The following is a 22423-nucleotide window of genomic DNA, read 5'->3' as shown; positions in this document are numbered from 1 at the left end:
TGCTGTATTTCATGAGGTCAGGGAACACACCCTCATCTATGCATTCATTAAATATTATTGCTAATTCAGGTGCTATAATGTCAAGTATGTATTTAACAATATTAGTCGAATGGCCCATAGGTCTTTTGTATTTTTTAGGTTAATTAATTTGAAGATTTTTATTATATCGCTACCTGTAACATACTTAAATTTCAAGTCAGTAGAAGATACTGGTACGTGTAATTTAAGCATATCATATGCTGCTTTTGGCGAAGCGTTAAGGTATTTGGTCGTGACAATCGGGATTTCGGAGAAGTATTTATCAAATTCATTTGCAATTTCTATTTCCGAATTTATAACGCGATTATTAATATTTAAACAGATAGAGGTGTTACGGCAATTCGATCTACCAGTTTCATTGTTAATTACACTCCAAGTCGCTTTTACTTTATTATTACTGTTTTTAATTTTATCTGCAATGAAACGTGTTTTCGCTTCATGCTTTATTTATATAGGTCAAGGAAATGAAACTTTTGAATGTCAAAAGTTTTCTTTTCTTTTTACATTTATCATCACTTCGTAAAAGAGTGAATTTAAATTAGAAAAAAATCCCTAGCCCCTGTTCCCTGACCTCTTATAACACGCTACAAACTTGGTTATTACCATCTTCTGGATGTATGGCGTTCCTCCACAGCGCGGCTTACAAGAGAGGTTCTTCCAAATAAACTGAAAACAGAAATGGGTACCTTCAAAAAAGCACAGCACGTACAACCACCTAAAACAGGCGACGCTCCTGTGAGTATTGTGGTGTTAAAGAGAGCCTTCCCTGCTCTGCGTGCCCAACGCTGTAAAGTACTGAACTGTGCCGCAGCTACATATTGGTCTGACCCCGATGGGGATATAACTAGTGGCGTACTGTGCCTTGGCTGAATGAAAAAAATGTTAGAATAAAATTAAAAGAAATATTTATTCATCTATTCCAAACAATTCAAATACACTATCCTTGCCTTTTTTTCGGCGAACTGATTTATTTAATCATTTATAGCTGATGATGACTTTAATTTTTTAACTATTGTCATTTCTGAAATAAAAAAAATTTGAAGAAAGTTAATTAATTTTGCTTACGCACGTCGGGGGACCTGTATAATTGATACGGCGGTACCTACGCCCCTGAATATATCATCTCAGTCTAAACAATTTGTTATTTTAAAGTGAGTGATTCACTTCTGTGTTTGATTATACAAATTAAATTTATAATCAAAATTTATGAAAAGATCAACAGCCTGAGAGTTGAACAAGATATACCAGAATTTACGATCCATGCGTACTCGAACGGTTGGCTCAGTTTGAAAGAGCGCTCGGAGGGAACCCGAGAGATCGCGGGTTTGAAATTTAATTTCACTAAGTTCTGCTGCTCAGATTTCTACTACGAAATTAGCCTCACACGGACCTGAGTTGAACCAAAATCGCCAACATTGCTTACACAAAAAATACCGAAAAGTTCTTCAGGCAGATTTTTTATATACCTTTTGGATAAGGATTTTCCTATACTATCCCAGATAAAATACACCCTTTTTAAAGGACAGGCCGTCATTACAGGTCGCATACTATTACAAACATCAAGAGTATGTCCAGATAGTGATGAATTTGAGATTTATTACTTGGTTGACTTCTGTCATAATATCACCTAGATATCATAATACCGATTGGAGGCTCCTTTGCAAGGGAAGCCGGCTAGATTATGAAAGAAAGAAAGAAAAAATGTTTATTGACTATTCTAATTATGATCTAATGACGCCAATGGGCCCTCAGCATAGTTATGGTTTCGAAAGAATCCACAACGCTGGTCTTCCGTGGAAACCCTGAGAGAAAAATAGTGAAACTAGGATCTAAAATTTAAACTAAAGCAATTAATTAATTTTTTCAGGAACAATACAATTAAAGTTAAATTAAACTTGCCATTGCCACACAACACAATCTTATTTTTTTAAATATTTTAAATTGATTTTTGGACATTAATGAGGTATTCCTTGTATTTAATTTAAATAGCCCAAAACTAATTATGGGTACCACAACGGCGCCTATTTCTGCCGTGAAGCGGTAATGTGTAAGCATTACTGTGTTTCGGTCTGAAGGGCGCCGTAGCTACGTGTGACGAGCACAATTGTAGTGCCGTTCAGAATTATTGGGTTTTACAAGAATCCCGAGCGGCACTGCCTTGTAATGGGCAGGGCGTATCAATTACCATTAAGTCCTGCTCGTCTCGTCCTTTACTTTCAGAAAAAAAATATGATTCGTCAATTTGTAAACATATATAATTAATTCACTTACACTAAGGTTCAATATCAAAAATTGTGTTTATTTCGATGTCTTTCTTCCTCTTGACAGCGGTGAAAGGCGATAGCGTCTGCATAAAAGTTAAATACGGTGACACGGGCAACTTATTTTTAAGCCATCATTGATCTTCTGAAAATAGTGAAACCGTGACCTGATTCATAGCCTAAGATCTAAGGCGTAGCGTACCGCGATAAGGCCGCACACATTGCATTGCGTTTATTACTCCAGTGATAAGGACAAGTTCACCTATATTTTTCGATAGAAATAGAATCTTATTAACATAATGAACTTAGTTCTGTCTGTTTATCACGGAACCTTACCAACAAACTATGAATCGAAATTCCTTCCATTTCAAGTAAGATAAGATCTAAACTGGATTTAACCATTTTCTTGACATACAGCCTTTTTTAGTACATTTCCGGCCTGATTTTGGAATATGTGCCAAGATGTGTTGTGTGGAAAACGACCAACCATCGCGAGATATTTTTATTTCAACTCCTAATTTACACCCACCTCCTTATTTTACAAGTTGGAAAATAAGGAGGTGGTATGATTTATTAAACAATTCGTCTGTCTTACCGGGTCTATAAGAGGAACTTAGCAAAAAACCACATTTTGCGACCGACCTTTTTTTTGATATCCCTCTCACCAGGATCAAAATCGACTTATTGTCAATATCGCTTTCGATAAACACACATGGAAAATTTGGATTATATGCGGAACCCAGATTCATATTTGTCGAAATGTTACTTGAAATCATGACTTATTGACGCCTGAATTTAATCACTGGTATTTTAAAAATATTTGAATTCAAATTCATCACAGATTTAAAATTACTTATTGAACATCAAAAACTACCTGCCACCCCTTTCGAAAATTTATGCCTCAGACCTGAGAAGAACGGGCGCAATAATTTTTTTTAATAAAATCTCGTCCCAATTTCGTATAACAAAATATAAAATAAATAGCCAAAGAACGGTCGCTCTATTTCCAGTTTGTGATGATACTAGTTATTGAGATGGTCGTTTATGTGATACATGCATAAGTATTTATCCCTAGTTTGTAGTTATACTAACCTGGACCACATCACCGTTTTTTACAATTCCTTTGCATTTCGTGAAACATTTATTTGTTATTTTCTGGTATCATGTTCTAAAAGCATATACATATATCGCCCAACAAAAGGCTTACATACTAACTCGACTTAACCAAGTAGTAGGGACAATAAGTTAATGATTCGCTCTTATGAAACTGCGAATATATTTTAATGACACGCTGGCCAATACGGCAAAGGGAAGGCAAATCTTCTGAGCAGTATTTCGCACTCGTTGAGACATTGGAATGACAATGCTGATAGTACGGTGACCCACAAGTCCTTGGACGTCAATTCCGAGAGGTTTGAATGGCATTTCTTTTACCGCGGTCAAAACATGAGTTGGAGTGAGCCCATATCCATGCGATTTCAAAAAAGCTAATAGATCGGATCCGTCTAACGACAGGCCTATTGCTAAAACCTTCTTTCTCTCATAAATCAAGGAGAGAATCATAAATCATCATCTCTTGCCAAACTAAGAAGATCGCAGCGAATTGACAGCCGACAAATATGCTTGTTAGTTGTTGCATTCTTCTCGTGTACCTAACACTTAGGTGGACCGTCTAAAGCAAGGGACTTGACAGTTAGTATGGATATATAAAGCTATGGCTATATAAGAGCTTTTAATCGAGTATGGCACTAGGCGCTTTTTTTAAAACTTCCACACTATGGGCTTCCCAAGAGGTGTTGCAAGTGAACCACTGGAAGCAGTGGGAGGCTCCTTTTAGGTACCACAATGGCGACTTTTTCTGCCGTGCAGCAATAATGTGTAAGCATTATTGTGTTTCGGTCTGAAGGGCCCCGTAGCTAGTGAAATTCCTGGGCAAATGGGACTTAGCAGCTAAAGTCTCAAGGTGAGGAGCTTAATTGAAGTACCTATCAAAGTTCTTGGGTTTTCAAGAATCCTGAGCGGCACTGCATTGTAATGGGCAGGGCGTATCAATTACCATCAGCTGAACGTCCTGCTCGTCTCGTCCGTCATAAAAAAAACTAGTGCAGTATACAGATCGTTGTGGACAGATGTTTTGAGACCCTATGCCGGTGAACGTGCGAATTCTCCAAGCCTGTTTGCTATCTCCCACGAGCGTCTCCTAAGAGCTACACCTAATCCCTGTTACGATATTACATCATCGCACCACGCAACACCAACTAAACTATCATGCTCAGGACAGCAGATAGTAATCAGAACGTCTCATCTTCTAAAGTGCAGCTTTCAAAGAACTTCATTCCACGGCCAACAAACAGAGCGGAACACGAGGGTGTTCTAATATTATCTACCTGACAGTAAAATTATTGTCAATAGCAGTGTAGCCATTTACGTGATTATTCGGAACATACGTCTAGGCAGATTTTTTGGTAGGTATATGACCCTGTTCTGGTTTCCGGTGTTTAGTAACAAGTAATTATTTTAACATTACAGACATATTAAATTTTATTTATGTATTCAACTGTGGTTGATTTATTATACACTCGCAAAATATAAATTGAAATGTCAAATGAAGAACAATAAAATTGATCTCTTTATTAATCTACTTCGAGAATAAGACAAAAAGAACTTTTATTAGTTTCAGTATGAAGTTTGCTTTGACATTTCAAATTATTTCATCAAAATCAAAGTAGTCGATCAAAGAAAACAAAAACGCTATTTATTGCGGCTGCAAGCGATATGTTCACTTGTAAGGTATCACCTCCCACCACCCCCTTGAGCTCGGCTTAACACCGAACGTACAGACACACGTGGATCGTCTATATAACGATTTTTTATATTGTAGTGTTAGCGTAATAGCAAACGTCATTGGTTTTCTAGGCGATGCTTTAAATAGAATGGAGTCGAATCCATCAGTTTTCCTAAAATATTTTACACATTATTTGATCTTTGTTTATAATTTTGAGAACAAAAGTGATCCAAATACTTTATTTTGTTTAGTTTAAACAAATACGGTTTTCAAAGCAGATTTTATTTGTTTTTATTTTTATGCCAAACTATCAAAGGAATCACATTTTGGTAAGGCACGGATTTATTAAATATATCTGTGATTGCAACATTTCACATTAATCAATTATTTGAGTTTATACACCGTTTATCGTTAATTAAATAGAATACTTAAGACATCGTTATTGTGTAGTCTTTTTTTGTACTTGAAAATAAAACAATATTTTTTTAAATCCAGCCTAAATTTATGGAAATAATACCCACGAACAACACAAAAATACTACATGCAGTTTTGTTAATGAAAGTGTATCAATGTAGGAATTCTACCAGTGGCGGGGAGAGAGTAGCGCAGTGCGGGGTATAGGCGAGGCATAAAACAGTTCGCATAACAGAACGTTATTTGTTTTTTTTTTTTTAATATTTCGACAACTTATAAAACATCATTGCTTCTTTTAATATGTAGTAATAAAAACTAAATTTCAGATTTATTTAATTTCTTAAAATTTTCAAAGAATCGACTCCACAGTTTTCTCTGTTCGGCCATCGCCAGCGGGCTATCGGCGTTCACTTCAGTATAAACGACCACGTGACAATAGATACATCCGACCACATATTTTTTTAAATAAAAACGTTTTTAAGTGTCATGGAACACAGCCAATTTTGAGGGTGAGTATTTGTGATTTATACATTATTTTTCTCATAATACTTTTTTCTCTAAAACTATTTCTGAATAATTATTATAAATAATTAATTGTAATTCTCATTAATTTAAATATGTTTTGATAATGAAAAATGGTTGAGGAATAAATAAAAAACACTTCTAGGTATATTATTTTAACATAATTTAATGTAAATTCTTTAGTTATTATTAATTTTAATTTACTTTTTCCAATCATGTTATTAAATTTGATCTTATATCTACTTAATTATCGTTAATCTATAACAATGTGTTTGTATTTCAAAACAATAAGCTCAAATTCCTAACACTAAATTATAAAATTATTATTATTATATATACACATTATATTTTAGATTTTATTTTGAATACATATATACACTATAATAAATGAACAATATTTATTCACAGCCAGTCTTAATATTCTAAGCACATTATAAAAAAAAATATAATTTGTAAGATGAAAGGACCACACAATTCTTATTCTTTGTCACAACTTTTGGTTATAATATGACAGCTGTCAAAATAATTTCCCGCGAAAACTGAGCATGGCGCTCAAACGGTTGCACAAACATAACTGTATTGTAAAGCTAAACAAATTATACTCATTTAGTGATAATTTAATAAACTTAACTAAATTATACGCATTTAATTCAATTTAAGTTGCCGACTGCTTGTCGTAACTTACCGGTCAGTCACCTTGTTTACAGGATTATGTTACGAAGGATGGATAACAAAGAGGAAATCAAAATTGTTGTTTGATTGTCAACACAATTAGGGAGTCTTCGTCCTAGTTACCAATAATAAGTTTATTAAATTTAAACAAAATAAAAAAAGGTGAACGGTTTTTGTACGATAAATTTATACAACGGTAAAAAAAGAAATTTAATTTGATTGCTTGTGACTTATTTTTTTATCACACGAAAAAATTACAATATTATTTTAACAACCACGGCCCTTAAAGAAACAGTCACAAACTATAAATTAGAAACATAATTCGACCAGGAACGTTAGCCGTTCGTTTAATAGCTAATATAATGGGCGACCATTTATTAATTACTTTATTAAGAAGTACAAGTAATATCTTAAATTTTCATATTAGTTATTAAAAATAATAAAATAAAATATAATCAAATGATTAATAAATATTGTACTCAATTCTTTCTACTGTATAATCATCAAATTGGTCTAACATTTCCATTAAGTAATCTTGTCAAATACATTGTAAAAAAAATTACGTCAAAATGCTATCTTCCAAATACCTAAAGCGAGTTTTAAAAAACAAGATGTGAATTCCCACCTGGCCACAATGCAGATGAAATTAAAATTTATTTCTTCAACAACAGTATTTAAGTGTTATATCTTATGGTACGGAACACTTTGAGTTTTACCAGTGGAAGTATCCTTTTGCACTACTGTGCCGGCTAACTATTGGGTACCACAACGGCGCAGCAACAGTGAAGCAGTAATGTGTAAACATTACTGTGTTTCGGTCTGAATAACGCCGTAGCTATTGAAATTGCTGGGCAAATAAGACAACATCTTGTCTCAAGGTAACGAGCGCAATTGTAGTGCCTCTCAGAATTTTTGGGTTTTTCAGGAATCCTGAGCGGCACTCAATTGTAAATGGCAGGACGTATCAATTTCCATCAGCTGAACGTCCTGCTCGTCTCGCCCCTTATTTTAATTAAAAAATAAAAATTTATAAATCGATGAATCTCTATATTCCTTCCATTAAGGCTCCACCTTTTCCGAAGTGATGGTAAATGTAAAAATAAAAAAAAACTTTTGAAATTCCTTAGTGTCATTCCTTGACCTAGATGAAGAAAGTGATTTTGATATATTTTATTATTATTTTAAGACTACACATAAACAGCACACACTAATGCAGCTCTTTATGGCTTTAAAAAATATCTCTTTTTCGCATGAGTTTCCCTAGAAAATTACATACAACGAATCCATGATATGCTGTCAGGACAGTTTGTCTATTAGCGACTTTTGAAATCTCATAAAGTGCGTACGAGAATTTACTTATCTTTTTACTAAGTTCTATTGCATGTGCCTTCCAATTTAATTTACTGTCAATGTTAAGTCCTAAAAATTTTGTTATTTATTCAACACTTTCTACAACACAGTCATTGTATGTGACGTTAATTTTTTGAGGTGTGATTTTTGTCTCTCGCAAACGAAAGATTATAACTTTAGTTTTCTGCAGGTTTGCTTGCAAATTATTACAGTTAAGCCAGTGTAGTCCTTGCTAGAGCATTATTTATATTTAGTTGGAGTTGTTGCAGGCTGTCACCTCTAATTACTATAGTGTTGTCATCTGCAAATAAGATCGTAGGATATGGTATATTTGAGGGCAAGTCGTTTATATATAACAAAAACAATAAGGGGCCTAGCACGCTACCTTGGGGTACACCATATGCAATTTCACGTTCTCGAGAACTACAAATTTTTTCCATTTTACTACGTGGGCTTAGCTTAGTAATGTGCGTTACCTGTGTAATGAGTTTCTTGCCACTTTTTCTCATTAAAGCTCAACCTTTTCCGGAGTGGCGGTAAATAAAAAAAGAAGAGAAAAATTTTGTCATTCATAGGGGTCATTTCCTTGACCTACATGAATAAAGTGATTTTGATTTGATTTGACTTACTACATTAGGTGCTCCATATCATGTATTAGCACTGATTTTATCATAGTAATTTATTAAACTGCTTTTAGAATTCAGGAAAATATAATAACACACATATTTTATTCACAAAATAAAAGATGGAAGAATCGCTGGACGGTCGTGAAGGTGGAACAAGCGCGCCAGCGTTCGACTCGGCGGCCATTTTGAATGATGACGTATCACCAACTACTAGCTTCTGTTACAACATACCGAATTTATTTAACGGGTAATATGTTAAAAATATAATTATTTAAAATTATATTATACACTAATACTTCAAGTGAATCATGCTGCTAATAGGTCCATAATTATCTAAACAGCCCAAAATATTTTAACCAGTGTGTGTTGCCAGTGATGACATACGAAGCGCTGACGTGGTCCCAAATTATGGGCTTTACGAGGAAGCTCATGGTCACTTAAAGGACAATGAAGAGAGCCAACGTCAGATGGTTGCCAAAACTGAAGTGGCATTTGGCAGGGCACATAGTTCGACGGACAGGTGGCCGTTGGGGCAGTAAAGTCCTCAAATTGCGACCACGTACTGAAAGACGCAGTGTTGGTAGGCCCGCCACAAGATATACCCATGATCTGATCAAGATCGCTCGTATGGACGAGGGCAGCGCAGGACCAATCGTCGTAGAGATCTTTTGGGGGACGCATTGGTCGATGATCTAAACAGCCGGCCTCAAGTAAAATAGTCGAAAAAATCATGCTCGAGCGTCTGTTGGCATTACTTTAGTTGGCTTTTTGTACTTTCAATGGAATATTTCATTAAAGCCAATTCAGACTAACAAAAGGCTGGTTCGTCTATACTTATGAATGAAAATGTCTGTCTGTAGTGCCACTCAGCGCCACTCACTCAGGTCTATTTGTATCTTTCAGTCTGGGACCAGGATCTGTTCTCTGCGAGCGTCAGGAAACGGAAGTAGGTGACAGCTACACAAACCCTGAACCTGCGGAAGAACCGGACAAGCAACAGTATGAAGAAGACGAGGAATATTCACCTAGCTCTGGTTAGTGCTTTAGTTGGCGTATAGACCATCAGACTACTGAATTATAAAGATATAATTGAGAGTGATAAATGATGAATTACCAACTCCTGATTTATTTAATCATTATGTTTTGATTAAATTGAACCAATTGACTTTACATCTATATAGCTAGTAATACTTTTTACAGTGATTTTCATTTTCGAATTTAAATAATAAATGGTATTCTTCTTCTTCTATGAAAAGTACTTATATCTTCTATTATTTATTTCAGGTTCGAGAAGTGATATGCCTAAACGAAAACAGAGACGATATAGGTAAGCGTAAATTTAACGAACAGCTGATTTTTTTGTAATAATTGTTGCAATAAGTAAAAAAAACGTGATCAAAAAGTATGTTGTTTCATCCAAAGCATACCGCCTGTTGACGACAAGCAAGAGAAAGCGATAATTGAACGAAAGTGTGTAGTAAATTCCATAAAACTTCTTCCAGGAAATATGTGTTTTTGAGGAATCCCTACAAAATTGTGAAAGAAATCCTTATGTATTATTGCAATATTGAATCCCTATTACATGCGCGAGTATTCTATCAATGAAATGTTTTCTTTACTTTTACAATTTAGGAGTACATTATGAATGACCAAAATTCATATTTAAGAAGTTCATTTTGAAAAAGCAGATATTATGAGGTACTGAATTTATTTCTTTAAATTTGTATTTTCTACACAACTTAAATTTGAAAACAAAATTTATGAACGATGCGGGACTCGAACCCGAAGCGAATCTTGCGTTCTGTGCGAGCACTCTTCCACTGAGCCAACCGTTTGAGTGACTTCATATTTATAAAACTTGATAATTTGTCTTCTTCAACTCTCAAATTGTGGCTTCATTTACAGGATCTACTTCACAGTTGAAAACCTCAATATTGCATATTAGGAAATTGACTTGGGATGTCGCTCTTTCAAATCTAAACAAATTGTTATTTTTTTTAAAGTGATTTTCACTAAGATTCGATTTTTCTGCTTGAATATAAACCTAAATACAATGCATAAGAAACCTATTAGTACAATATTTTTTAAGAAAGATGCGTTTTTGCCACAATCACGTATGAGCATTTGCATGAAAGATTGACCACACTTAGGACTACATGACAGAAGTGACAACTTCATTATGGCGAGGTCAATAACATGAAATACAACTGTTTTTGTACTTATTTTTTTTTTATTATATTATATGATAGTGATAAATGAATGAAGTTTTATGGAATTTACCACACACTATGTTTCGTTCAATTTTCTTCTCATTCGTTCGCTTTCTCTTGCTTGTCGTCAACTGTCATAATTATATATTACTGTTTTAGTTATATATTCATGAAGTAATATCATTTAGAATATCTAATTATAATTATGTTGAATAATTTTTGTATATTTTGTTCTGTCTGATCGCGCTCCCTTAGTCAACTCGAGCAGCTTACTTACAACTCGAGCGTTACACAACCGAGCACGACAGATCAGTCATCAATCATCTCGTTTTAAAATTTCAGAAATGTTTTGAGTGCCCATTTCTTTGCAAATGGATTTATATTTTTAATTTTAACTGAAGATTAAATAAACAAAATACAAATTTTCACAATTAATACTTCCAGAACAACATTTTCAAATATTCAGCTGGAGCAATTAGAAGCTGCCTTTCACAAAACTCACTACCCTGACGTCTTCTTCAGAGAAGAACTCGCTATGCGAATTGACCTTACGGAAGCTCGAGTACAGGTAACATGTTTATCAAAAATTAAAATAAAAACATAGAAAGAAAAAATAAATAGTAGTTAAAAAAACTAAAAAACACACTTTTTGTAGAAAACTGAACTAAAAAATATACATATATTTTTTTAAATTTAAAATTAACATCAATTCGATGCCTCAACGCAATACCAAGCGATCGAGCCGTTCACAGAGTACCGGAATTTCTACATTGGGCACGGGTAAATTGTTCGCATATAACATTACTCTCGGAGTTTCCCTGAGAGATCAAATCAGAAATGATGAGATCCGTAGGAGAACCAAAGTCACCGACATAGCCGAAATGTTTTGCGAAACTGAAGTGACAGATGGCCGGTAGGAAAGAAAAGTCCTAGAATGCAAATCACGACCACGTACTAGAAGACGCAGGATGAGGATGGATGGATACGTTGGATGACGGCAGTGCAGGACCGATCATCGTGGAGATCTTTGAGTGAGGCCTTTGGATGTGGATGTCTTCCGGCTGGTGGTGATGATGATAATGATGATGATTATATTGGTTAAGGTGTAAAACTTCTTGAGTATTCAGAAAGTGAATTCATCAAGACTTATTTTATCCCATCCCGAGGCTTTATCAAGGGAGTATTCAATAGAAGATATAGTTTCCTTCGGTGTTCACCTATGATATTTCAAGAGAAATGTACGAAGCCGTAGTAACGTCAAAGCGGTATCTTTAGTACTATTACCGGCATTAAATTGCATGTTTGATATGCATTTAAAAAACATTACGTAGGAGATAGCAAACAGCCTTGGGAAATACCAGCGTTCATAGGCTCGGATATGAGAAGTGACTTTAAAAAAAGTCCTTTATGCTGCGCCCCAAAAGGAAGTATGCAATCCACTTGCAAAAACTCTCCGGAAGCATATATGATGAAAGTTACGCGATAAGCACATTGTGCCATACACGATCGAAGGCCTATAACAGGTCAACAACAGAGGCCGTTATAACATTATTATGTAAGAAGAACGAGAAGAATTTGGAATTCAGGTTTCAGTTGCTTCGGGTCTTAAAAATATGAGGATTATAAAGCATAAAATTAATTGTCCAAGTATATATGTTTCTACCCTTGACGCTATTTCGTATCTTATGGGACCTAGTAGACATAAGACACAATCAGTTTTTTAGTTTTAATAGTCTAAAATTGAAAATGTATATTTAATTACTACAGATATGTAGTAACTAATGTGTTATCCGTTGGTTCTAATCTGTTTGTCCATAATTTAGTGTATTTATAATATATTTTATATTTAAAGGTGTGGTTCCAAAATCGCCGTGCAAAATGGAGAAAGCAACAGAAGTCAGGATGTGAACCATACCCGCGACCGAGATCTCCAGAACAGCGCTCCCCTTCCTCCTTAGCACTAGAGATGAGAGACTACATTACAATACCAGGTATGTTAACCTCTTTGTTATCTTCTCAAAATTAGTAAATTAAAAATATTTGTGCTCAATTTTGTGCGAATATTGTTCTATCTATTGTGATATGTGTATATGTTACTGCGGTGCTAATATCGTCTTGTCATACGAGACGTGGGCGTTCTCCTACAGGTCGAATGACCAACGCATGTGGAGAGCTTCCGAGTAAGGTGTTTTAAGGATCTATAGATCTTCAATCATTAATATCACTTCAATTATTATGAAAATTTGAAATTTGCCCCTTCAAAATAATTTCAAGCGGAAAAATCATATTGTATTTTGTTACAGTAAGCTCACCTCAACTACTCAATATGGCGGAAGCTTCGAATTCAAACAGTTATGGGGGTAAAAAGCAAACTGCACCGGCCATTCACATAGCAGCATTACCAACACGGCAGAACTCACATCTAGACCTACCCTCATTTTCAATACCCATCCAATACAACCTTGGTAACTTCAAAAAAGCCAGTGAAGATGTGCAATTAAATTTAGAAACAGATGTCCAAACAAATCAATGGGATTTAAGAATGATGCCAAACTTTAATCTTATGAATATTAAACCAATTATAGACACCCGGGAAAACTTAGACGTCAAGTACGAAGTTAAAAATGAAAGTGTTAATAGAACTAATTATAATGAAATAAATATAAATCAAACGATAGAATCAGTGGATCTTCTTGGAAAAGAAACTGTCAATGAAGGACAAACTATATCCCCGGATTTTGAAATTGAAAGGTTTCAATACCACAATGAAAATGAAAAGAGATTCCGAGAATCCTTCGATGAAGCTATGATGGAAGATGGAAGGAACGAGTTTGAATGCGATAATGATTTTCTTTGTAAGAATAATTATGAAAAGAATGATGAGAAAAGAAGTGAATTTGAAGAGTGTCATTTGCTAGATACTGAGGGTAGTGTTGCAGTTGGTATAACTAATTTTGAAAATAATTTGTAGGTTGTATTTGTAGTATGATTTTTTTTTATAATTATAATCCTGTGCAATAAATAATTCTAGTCAAATACAGTTTTTTTAGAAATATGGCATTAATTTATTTAGTGAGTGAGATACCTACTCAAGAGTATATACTTTTGAAGCTTATAGATTATATGCGCAAGTCTAAGCACCGAAAAGAGTTGTCACTTTATATTTTTTTTTATGGAATAGGAGGACAAACGAGCGTACCTGGTGTTAAGTGATCACCGCCGCCCACATTCTCTTGCAACACCAGAGGAATCACAAGAGCGTTGCCGGCCTTTAAGGAAGGTGTACGCGCTTTTTTTGAAGGTACCCTTGTCGTATCGTCCCGGAAACACCGCTCAAGGAAGCTCATTCCACAGCTTTGTAGTACGTGGAAGAAAGCTCCTTGAAAACCGCACTGTGGAGGACCGCCACACATCCAGATGGTGGGGATGATATCCTTTGTGGCGTGTCGTGCGAAGGTTGAATTCGGCGGCAGGAATCAGGTTGAACAGCTCTTCGGAACACTCCCCGTGATAAAGGCGGCAGAAGACACACAATGAAGCGACGTCTCTACGCAACGCCAAGTGATCCAGCCGTTCACAGAGCACTGGGTCTCCGACAATTCGAGCTGCTCTGCGTTGCACGCGGTCAAATGGATCGAGCTGATACTGGGGTTCGCCAGACCAGAGATGACAGCGATACTTCATGTGTGGCCGGACCTGCGCTTTGTAGAGCGCTAGAATATGGGCCGGCTTGAAGTATTGCCGTGCTCTATTGATGACGCCCAGCTTCTTCGAAGCCAATTTGGCTTTGCCCTCCAGATAGCCACGGAATTGGCAATCGCTCGAGATTTCGAGACCCAGTATTCCGATACTAGGCGAGGCTTTAAGGGAAGTGTTATCGAAGAGCGGTGATACGACAAATGGGGTTTTTTTAGTGGTAAACGCGCAAACTTGAGTCTTCTGGGGTTTAAATTGGACAAGGACTCGATAGAAGACACAAGTTTCTCCCGGCACTGGTCGACGTTTTCCCGAGAGAGACCTGCATGGCCCGTGTATACGACATCACCAGTGCTGTCGTCTGCATAGCAATGTATGTTGGAGGTGTCCAACATATCATTGATATGCAGAAGAAACAGCGTGGGAGATAGCACACAGCCTTGGGGCCCTCCAGCGTTCACGGGCTTGGGATTCGAGCAAAAACCGTCGACAACGACTTGTATGCTGCGCCCAGTGAGGAAGCTGGAGATCCACTTGCATAAGCTCTCGGGAAGCCCAAATGATGGAAGTTTTGAGAGGAGCGCCTTGTGCCATACACGATCAAAGGCCTTCGCTATATCCAGGCTAACTGCCAGGCCTTCCCCCTTGCTTTCAATAGCCGCAGCCCATCTATGTGTTAGGTATACCAGAAGATCACCTGCCGACCGGCCATGGCGAAAGCCGTATTGTCGGTCGTTGATCAACTGGTGACCCTCTAGGTATACCAACAGATGGCGGCTAATTATGCTCTCCATGATTTTGGAGAGCAGGTAGGTTATAACAATAGGCCTGTAGTTTGCCGGATCCGAACTGTCTCCTTTTTTTTGGATCGGATGGACAAGGGCTGACTTCCATGAGTCAGGGACTACGCCTTTTGATATGAGTGCCGGAATAAACGCGTCAGCGCCGGCGTCAACTCAGGGGCACACGTTCTAAGCACGATTGGAGAAATGCCATCCAGCCCGCTCGACTTCCTGACGTCCAACGAAAACAGAGCTCGCCTAACAGTTTTTTGTCTGAACTGTACTTCAGGCATAGAGCTCTGACACCGCGGGATGGTCTGCGGTGTTTTTCCGTTGTCGTCAAGAGTCGACTTGCAGGCGAAAAGAGCGCACAGGAGATCGGCTTTCTCTTTTGCCGTATGGGCCAGGGTGTCATTCCTCATGTGCAACGGCGGCATGGACGGCTGGTTGAAGTTTTCGACAACTGGGTAACTGGAAACCTGCTCGCCGATTTTAACGACGTGCTTAAATTAAACTTTTAACTTCGCACGGGTGATTTGAAGCTTAAAAAATCTGGAGGCACGGTTATATTTCCTCTTAAGAACTTTGCAGATCGGATCCTTTGTGCCCAGCGCCGTAACCCAAGTTCGATACCTGTTTTTTGCAGTCAGATGCTGCTTTAACTGACGCATCGAACCAGGGCTGTGATCTGCCACCGATCGGTACTACAGAGCTTGGTATAAAAATATCCATGCCCTGCAGTATCACATCGGCTACTGCAACGGCGCAGGCACTAGGATCATCCGAAGGGAAACAAACCTTGCCCCAAGGGTAGGATGCAAAAAATGAACGCAACCTATCCCAATCTGCTGACTTGTAGTGCCAAACGCGGCGGGTCGCTGGTGGTCTGCGACGTTGGCGTCGGATGGGCACTACACTCCTGACCAGGCAATGGTCGAACGTTCCGAGAGGGGCGTCGACAAAGACCTGGTAACCAGCGGGATGTGTAGTCAGCAGAAGATCTAATAAGGACGGCATGTGGCTATCCATGCAAGAATTGCCTCCGGTCCTCGACACTAACCTATGCGAAACATAGCGGCACTAGGCCGCTACATCACGCCGGTATTCTGTGCGAGTGTGGTAAGTAACCTTGTAGTGGCCTTCAAAAGTAAGTATTAAACTTTTAAAATTGGGATAACTTTTTAAGTTCACAAGATATACTTTCGAAATAAAAAGGACTCCAAAGAGAATTTAATTTTGTACATAAAAACTTTATAGTCGGTAACCTTCTTTTAAGAATTGGCTGAAAAAAAACTTCAAAAACAAAACCATTCCTTTTTCAAAGTGGACGTTTCCGAATTATAATTTTACCATTCACATTTTTCTTTCTGTTTCAAATTTTTATCAAGATCGATGGGTCTTGTTTTAAAAATTTACGCTAAAAAGCACATAACATTTATTTATCATGCCTCTTTCAGTTGAAGAATGTGCTGGGATCATGGCTTTTCTGGAACTAGGCATCAGTATGCGTCGCACTGCAAGAATGGTGGGTGTGACGTTACGAACGGTCCAGAAGGTAAAGCGGAGGTACGAAGAGACTGGACACCATCTGAGGAGACCTTGTAATGGCAGACCCAGGTGTACCAGTGCCCGAGAAGATCTTTATATTATTTCCTTTGTGTTAAGAAATCTCCACCAAAATGCAGTTGAAGTCCAGCAACAGCTACTTCAGACCCTGAGGGACTACAATAGTGACAGTACAGTGAGAAGTAGACTTGCTGAAGCAAATTTGAAACCCCGAAAACCAGCGAGTGGCCCAAAACTCGAGAGACAGCATCGAGTAGCGAGACTGCGATACGCCCGTCAACACATGCAGTGGGATGAAGAAGAATGGTCAAGAATTTTGTTTGCAGATGAGTCTCGATTCTCCCTTTACACTTCTGATGGAAAGAGAAGTGTTTACAGGCGACCTGGTGAGCGATACCTTCAAGCCTGCATCTCAGAAAGAGTCCAATACGGTGGAGGCAGTGTACATGTATGGGCTGGCATATCTTCAGAAGGTCGCACAGAGCTAGTAGCCATAGAAAATGGCACCCTCACTGGGCAAAGATATCCTCAAGAGATTCTCAATGAGTATGCAGGGCCGTATTTAGCAAATATGGGTGATGGATCGATGCTGATGCATGATAATGCCCGGCCACACACGGCTCATATCGTACAAGAGTATATTCAGGAGGTCGGTATCAGCGTGATGGCTTGGCCATCCAGAAGTCCTGATCTCAACCCGATTGAACACGCCTGGGATGAGCTTGGGAGGCTAGTCAGAAATCTCGAAGCTGTAATCAGAGCGCGAGGAGACAATAACAGTTATTAAAAATTAAATAACATGTAATACATTTTAGTTGAATTTATTTACACTAAACTAAAAATGTCTATTTCAATTTTTTTATCTTTTTTAAGTTAAAAATGTTACTAATGTATAATTTTAGTTTCTGAGAATTAAAGCCTATAAAATTTGCAACAAAACGTTTTTAATCTTAAATCTCTACCTTCTATAGTTAAGAAAAAAAATTAATTTGAAAAGTGTGATACTTACATTTGCAGGCCAGTGTATAAACAACGTTTTGTTTATAGTATAGTTATCTATAAACAATGTTCAAACAAAACATTGTTTATAAATAACTATATATACGGTTCCATCGCTAAAATAACCGACTCCAATTTACTAAAATTAAGAAAGGACATAGTAATAAGTTTATTTGAGAGTTTTATAGGTTAGATAATTATAAGTTTTGTTGATTAAGGTAAATGTCTTTTATCCAGAAATCTTAAAGGATATATTATATTACCGGAATCAACACAGAACTCACGGGTACAAATTTAATCTCCATACTAGTTGCTTATTTAATCAAAACAAATCTTATAACTATATTTAAAATACTACGACTACATAAAATTAAAACTATCATTACGTGGAAGCGTACCAAGAATACTGGCAGCATTACCGCGTTGGATAGCAAGGCTGATCCGTTGACCGAAATAGCTGCCAGCGCTTGGGTTTCCAGTAGCCTTATTGAGGCGCGAAGATAGTATTTTGAACATTGTCCGCGCCTCTGGGCCCCACGGGCCAAGTGTCTCGACACCAAACGGCACAAAGATGTATGACTCACTGAGACCAACATATTTGTGACGCTTGCTGTCTTCGGCAGTCGAAGCAGCAGCCCCAGCACCAACTGACGTAACTTGGACATGAGAAGGAGCCAGAGTGTCGACGCAAGTAGCGTCCCACACCAGCGCCCTTCCCCGTGCCCAAGCCACCAGCGTCATTCCATCAGGACGCTTGCCATCGCGGCGGGTAATACCATTTGGCTCTAAAACAGCTGGTATATTAAGAGCGGCAAATGCCCTGCGGATGACTTCATTAATGCTGGCGTGACGACTGATACGGCCTGCCGATTTTAGGCAGGATAACCCGTGGCGTCCAAGAGCATCTACCTGAACGCCACATCTACATTGATGTGGTTCATTCAGTTTTATACCTAGCCGGAGTGATACGCATATTGACAATGTCATATTGTCAAGTAGCGTTCCAATCGGCGCAGAAGGCATGGCTTGTAACCAAAAGCCCGACTCATTTTGTGTCACGGCCAAAAGACGAGCACGCTCTGTTATGTCAGTAGATGAGATCAAAAGATCATCAAAGGCTGACTTACAAAGAAGTGCGTCCCATGCTTTTTGACACTTTAAATCGTCTGGAAAATTTTGAATGTTTGCAATATTTTGCCAAGCATTGTTAGCTTCGTTCAAATACACAATCTCTGAGTTACCTGGTACATGATTTACAATTCTAGTAACCAAAGGCTGCGCACTATGAACTAAAGATAGAAATGCTGGTAAGGCAACGCCCGAAACTTTGCGAGTACCCAAACCACCAAACCGTATCGGTAAAGAGGCTTGAGACCATGCACGATCTGTAAACGCGCAATTCAAAACGGTTTCTAAAATATTTTTAAGTGAAATATCAATTACATCAAGCAATTTTGGAAATTTCCATAACGGGCTAGACCTTAAGAGGTACGTAAATTTTGGAACAAATAAACAAGACCGAATAATAGTTAAGGCCATATGAGAATTAATTTTCAATAATCTGTCCGAAACGTTATTAAATTTTTTAATGTGATCGTTTAAGATCGTTGGAATTGAAACAGGAAATAATGGCACTCCAAGAAGGTCAAGTGAATTCTTATATAAAACTTTAATATTGGGGGCCAGAACATTAAATTTATTGGTAATATCTCCATACTAATATTATAATATTTAACTATCCAACTGTAATTCTTTCGCGGTCATGTTTCGCATAGTCAGAGGTAGGTGCTGCAACATAGGCCTTAACTTTTTTTTAGACATCAATAAGCATTACGTCAAAGTAAGAAATTTCATCCAAAAATGTGTGACTGTGTACTGTGTACAAAAAAGTGAGATTCGCAAGAAACTTCTAGCGTAGCACAATCACATTCGTGGAGTCATCTGCAGCGATATGACCAGAGACCGTCAAGGTTAGAGTATTTTATCCTCTATTACCTGGGTCAATGGGCGTTTATAGTGCATCACCATCTCTTTCGAACCTGATCATCTACTTAATCTCGATCCCTATCATTTTTATAAGAAGCAAGCTGTAGCTTCTGCTTCATAAATGATAGTCCGCCACCAGGTTTGATTTGAACGAACGCTTAAATTTTTCTCAAGATATCTAGTTCAGGAGTAATATTGTTATATTGTTGGAATTCCTTTGCAATTCCATTTGCGGCATTTAACATTTTGGTTGATTATTCAAAATTATTGCTATGCAGACGACAGCACTGGTGATGTCGTATACACTGGCCATGCAGGTCTCTCTCGGGAAATCGTCGACCAGTGCCGGGAGAAACTTGTGTATTCTATCGAGTCCGCTCTTGAGAAGGTCGTGGAATGGGGAAAATTGAACCTTGTCCAATTTAACCCCCAGAAGACTCAAGTTTGCGCGTTTACCACTAAAAAAACCCCATTTGTCGTATCACCGCTCTTCGCCAACACTTCCCTCAAAGCCTCGCCTAGTATCGGAATACTGGGTCTCGAAATCTCGAGCGTTTGCCAATTTCATGGTCATCTGGAAGGCAAAGCCAAATTGGCTTCAAAGAAACTGGGCGTCATTAATAGAGCACGGAAATACTTCAAGCCGGCCCACATACTAGCGCTCTACAAAGCGCAGGTCCGGCCACACATGGAGTATTGCTGTCATCTCTGGTCTGGCGCACCCCAGTATCAGCTCGATCCATTTGACCGCGTGCAACGCAGAGCAGTTCGAATTGTCGGGGACACAGTGCTCTGTGAACGGCTGGATGGCGACTTGGCGTTGCGTAGAGACGTCGCTTCATTGTGTGACTTCTACCGCATTTATCACGGGGAGTGTTTCGAAGAGCTGTTTAACCTGATTCCTGCCGCCGAATTCCACCGCACTTCGCACGACACGCCACAAGTTAGGATATCATCCTCACCATCTGGATGTGTGGCGGTCCTCCACAGTGCGGTTTTCAAGGAGCTTTCTTCCACGTACTACAAAGCTGTGGAATGAGCTTCCTTGTGCGGTGTTTCCGGGACCATACGACATGGGTACCTTCAAAAAAAAGCGCGTACACCTTACTTAAAGGCCGGCAACGCTCCTGTGATTCCTCTGGTGTTGCAAGAGATTGTGGGCGGCGGTGATCACTTAACAACAGGTGACCCGTACGCTCGTTTGTCCTCCTATTCCATAAAAAAAAAAATGGTTTGTTTCAGAAAAGTTTGATTGTTGTTGTTCCAAAAGATGAAATTGGAAAATTTGTTTACCAATAAACACCGAGGATTTGGCGTAGACATCAATGTAACTTTAGGGTGCGGAGACTTCAGTCATCATCGGTCGCCGACTTGATAATGAAGTGAGCAGAATTTTTTTTTCGAATTTTGCTCTTTTTATAATAGGTACATCTAGACTATATTTCCAAGACATTAGAAAAATATAATTCCGACTTGAAATAGAGTCCATTCAAATTTAATAAGGACTTTGAAGCGTCGTTTCCTGTCTCTTTTTTTATTACTACTTCTCGATCTCGCACTTCAAGGTTAATCAAGGTTTCTTAGTTTATCAGAATGAATAGCTCAAATTATTACTTTGAAAGCATGTATATTTTAATTTTGCTTTAGAAAGAACATTCAAAGTTGATTATAAAACCATAAACACTAATAAATAAAACCAAATGTTTAAATTGAAAATACTCATTTATTCTAAATAATAATTGTTTTTTCAAATTTGTGTCGAGTGTAAATAATATAATACACAATATTAATAATTTCTGCTTAGTCCTATAGCTTGTTTCGATAGCTTTCAGGTACATTCACTGAAATGACCCTAACTATCTAATATTCTTGTCCTCCATCTCCACTGCAATATTTTTAGTTGAACTGTCTGTGTCAATTAGCGTAATTGCAGTAACTGTTTAAATCTGTGCAACGGTGGCTCGTGCTTTAGTGACGAGGAACTGATGTCCTCTTCGGTCCCTCTAGTCCTATCGTCAACCTTCCAAAATAAGTAAATTTACTATTTTTATTTAATGCTCTACCAGATTTTGCATTTATTATTTGTATACCATTCCACTTGTTTATTTATTTATTTTATTTTATCAAAATACACACTATCATTACAGACTATTATTACAATGCGATAGAGGTACATACAATATTTCACTTTACATTTCTTACATCCTTAAATTTTATAACATATTATAAATAACGCTACTCTCGTGAATTCACCCTGAGTGCAACAAAACAGTCTGTGAGGCTATTTCATTAACTGTACGAAGTGCACGCGTCACCGCTGCCTGGCTTAAAATTGTTGCGCGCGGGCGGTACCATCAGCAACGGCGGCCGACGTCGGCGCCATACGTACCTATCCGGAACAACAAAATACAGCCTCCTCAATATATCCGCATTATGCACCTTCCCTCTTAGTACTTGAAATGTTCCACTACCTCTTTGGAAATTACTAACATTCGCTATTGAGATACCAAATTAA

The 22423-nt window shown here is 37.8% G+C and overlaps 1 protein-coding gene across 1 annotated transcript; it reads left to right on the top strand.

The window, feature by feature from the left end:
* The first annotated feature begins 5915 nt into the window (after positions 1–5915).
* LOC126979762 (uncharacterized) lies at positions 5916–13850 on the top strand. The gene is made up of 7 exons (XM_050829284.1): positions 5916–6008; positions 8789–8916; positions 9573–9703; positions 9954–9996; positions 11324–11447; positions 12732–12870; positions 13183–13850. Exons 2-7 carry the CDS (start codon positions 8789–8791, stop codon positions 13848–13850), a joined length of 1233 nt encoding a protein of 410 aa, XP_050685241.1. The 5' UTR covers positions 5916–6008.
* The last annotated feature ends 8573 nt before the right edge of the window (positions 13851–22423 follow it).

Source organism: Leptidea sinapis, chromosome 4 (genome assembly GCF_905404315.1).
Source record: "Leptidea sinapis chromosome 4, ilLepSina1.1, whole genome shotgun sequence".
Classification (NCBI taxonomy): domain Eukaryota; kingdom Metazoa; phylum Arthropoda; class Insecta; order Lepidoptera; family Pieridae; genus Leptidea; species Leptidea sinapis.
The sequence above is the reverse complement of the archived record's forward strand: the minus strand, read 5'-3'. Positions and strand labels throughout refer to the sequence as shown.

Excerpts from the sequence above, each read along its gene's own strand:
- LOC126979762 (XM_050829284.1), top strand. The coding sequence starts at position 8,789 with ATGGAAGAATCGCTGGACGGTCGTGAAGGTGGAACAAGCGCGCCAGCG. Across the intron at positions 9,704-9,953 it reads GGAATATTCACCTAGCTCTG|GTTCGAGAAGTGATATGCCT; the intron begins GTTAGTGCTTTA and ends TATTTATTTCAG. Across the intron at positions 11,448-12,731 it reads TTACGGAAGCTCGAGTACAG|GTGTGGTTCCAAAATCGCCG; the intron begins GTAACATGTTTA and ends TTATATTTAAAG.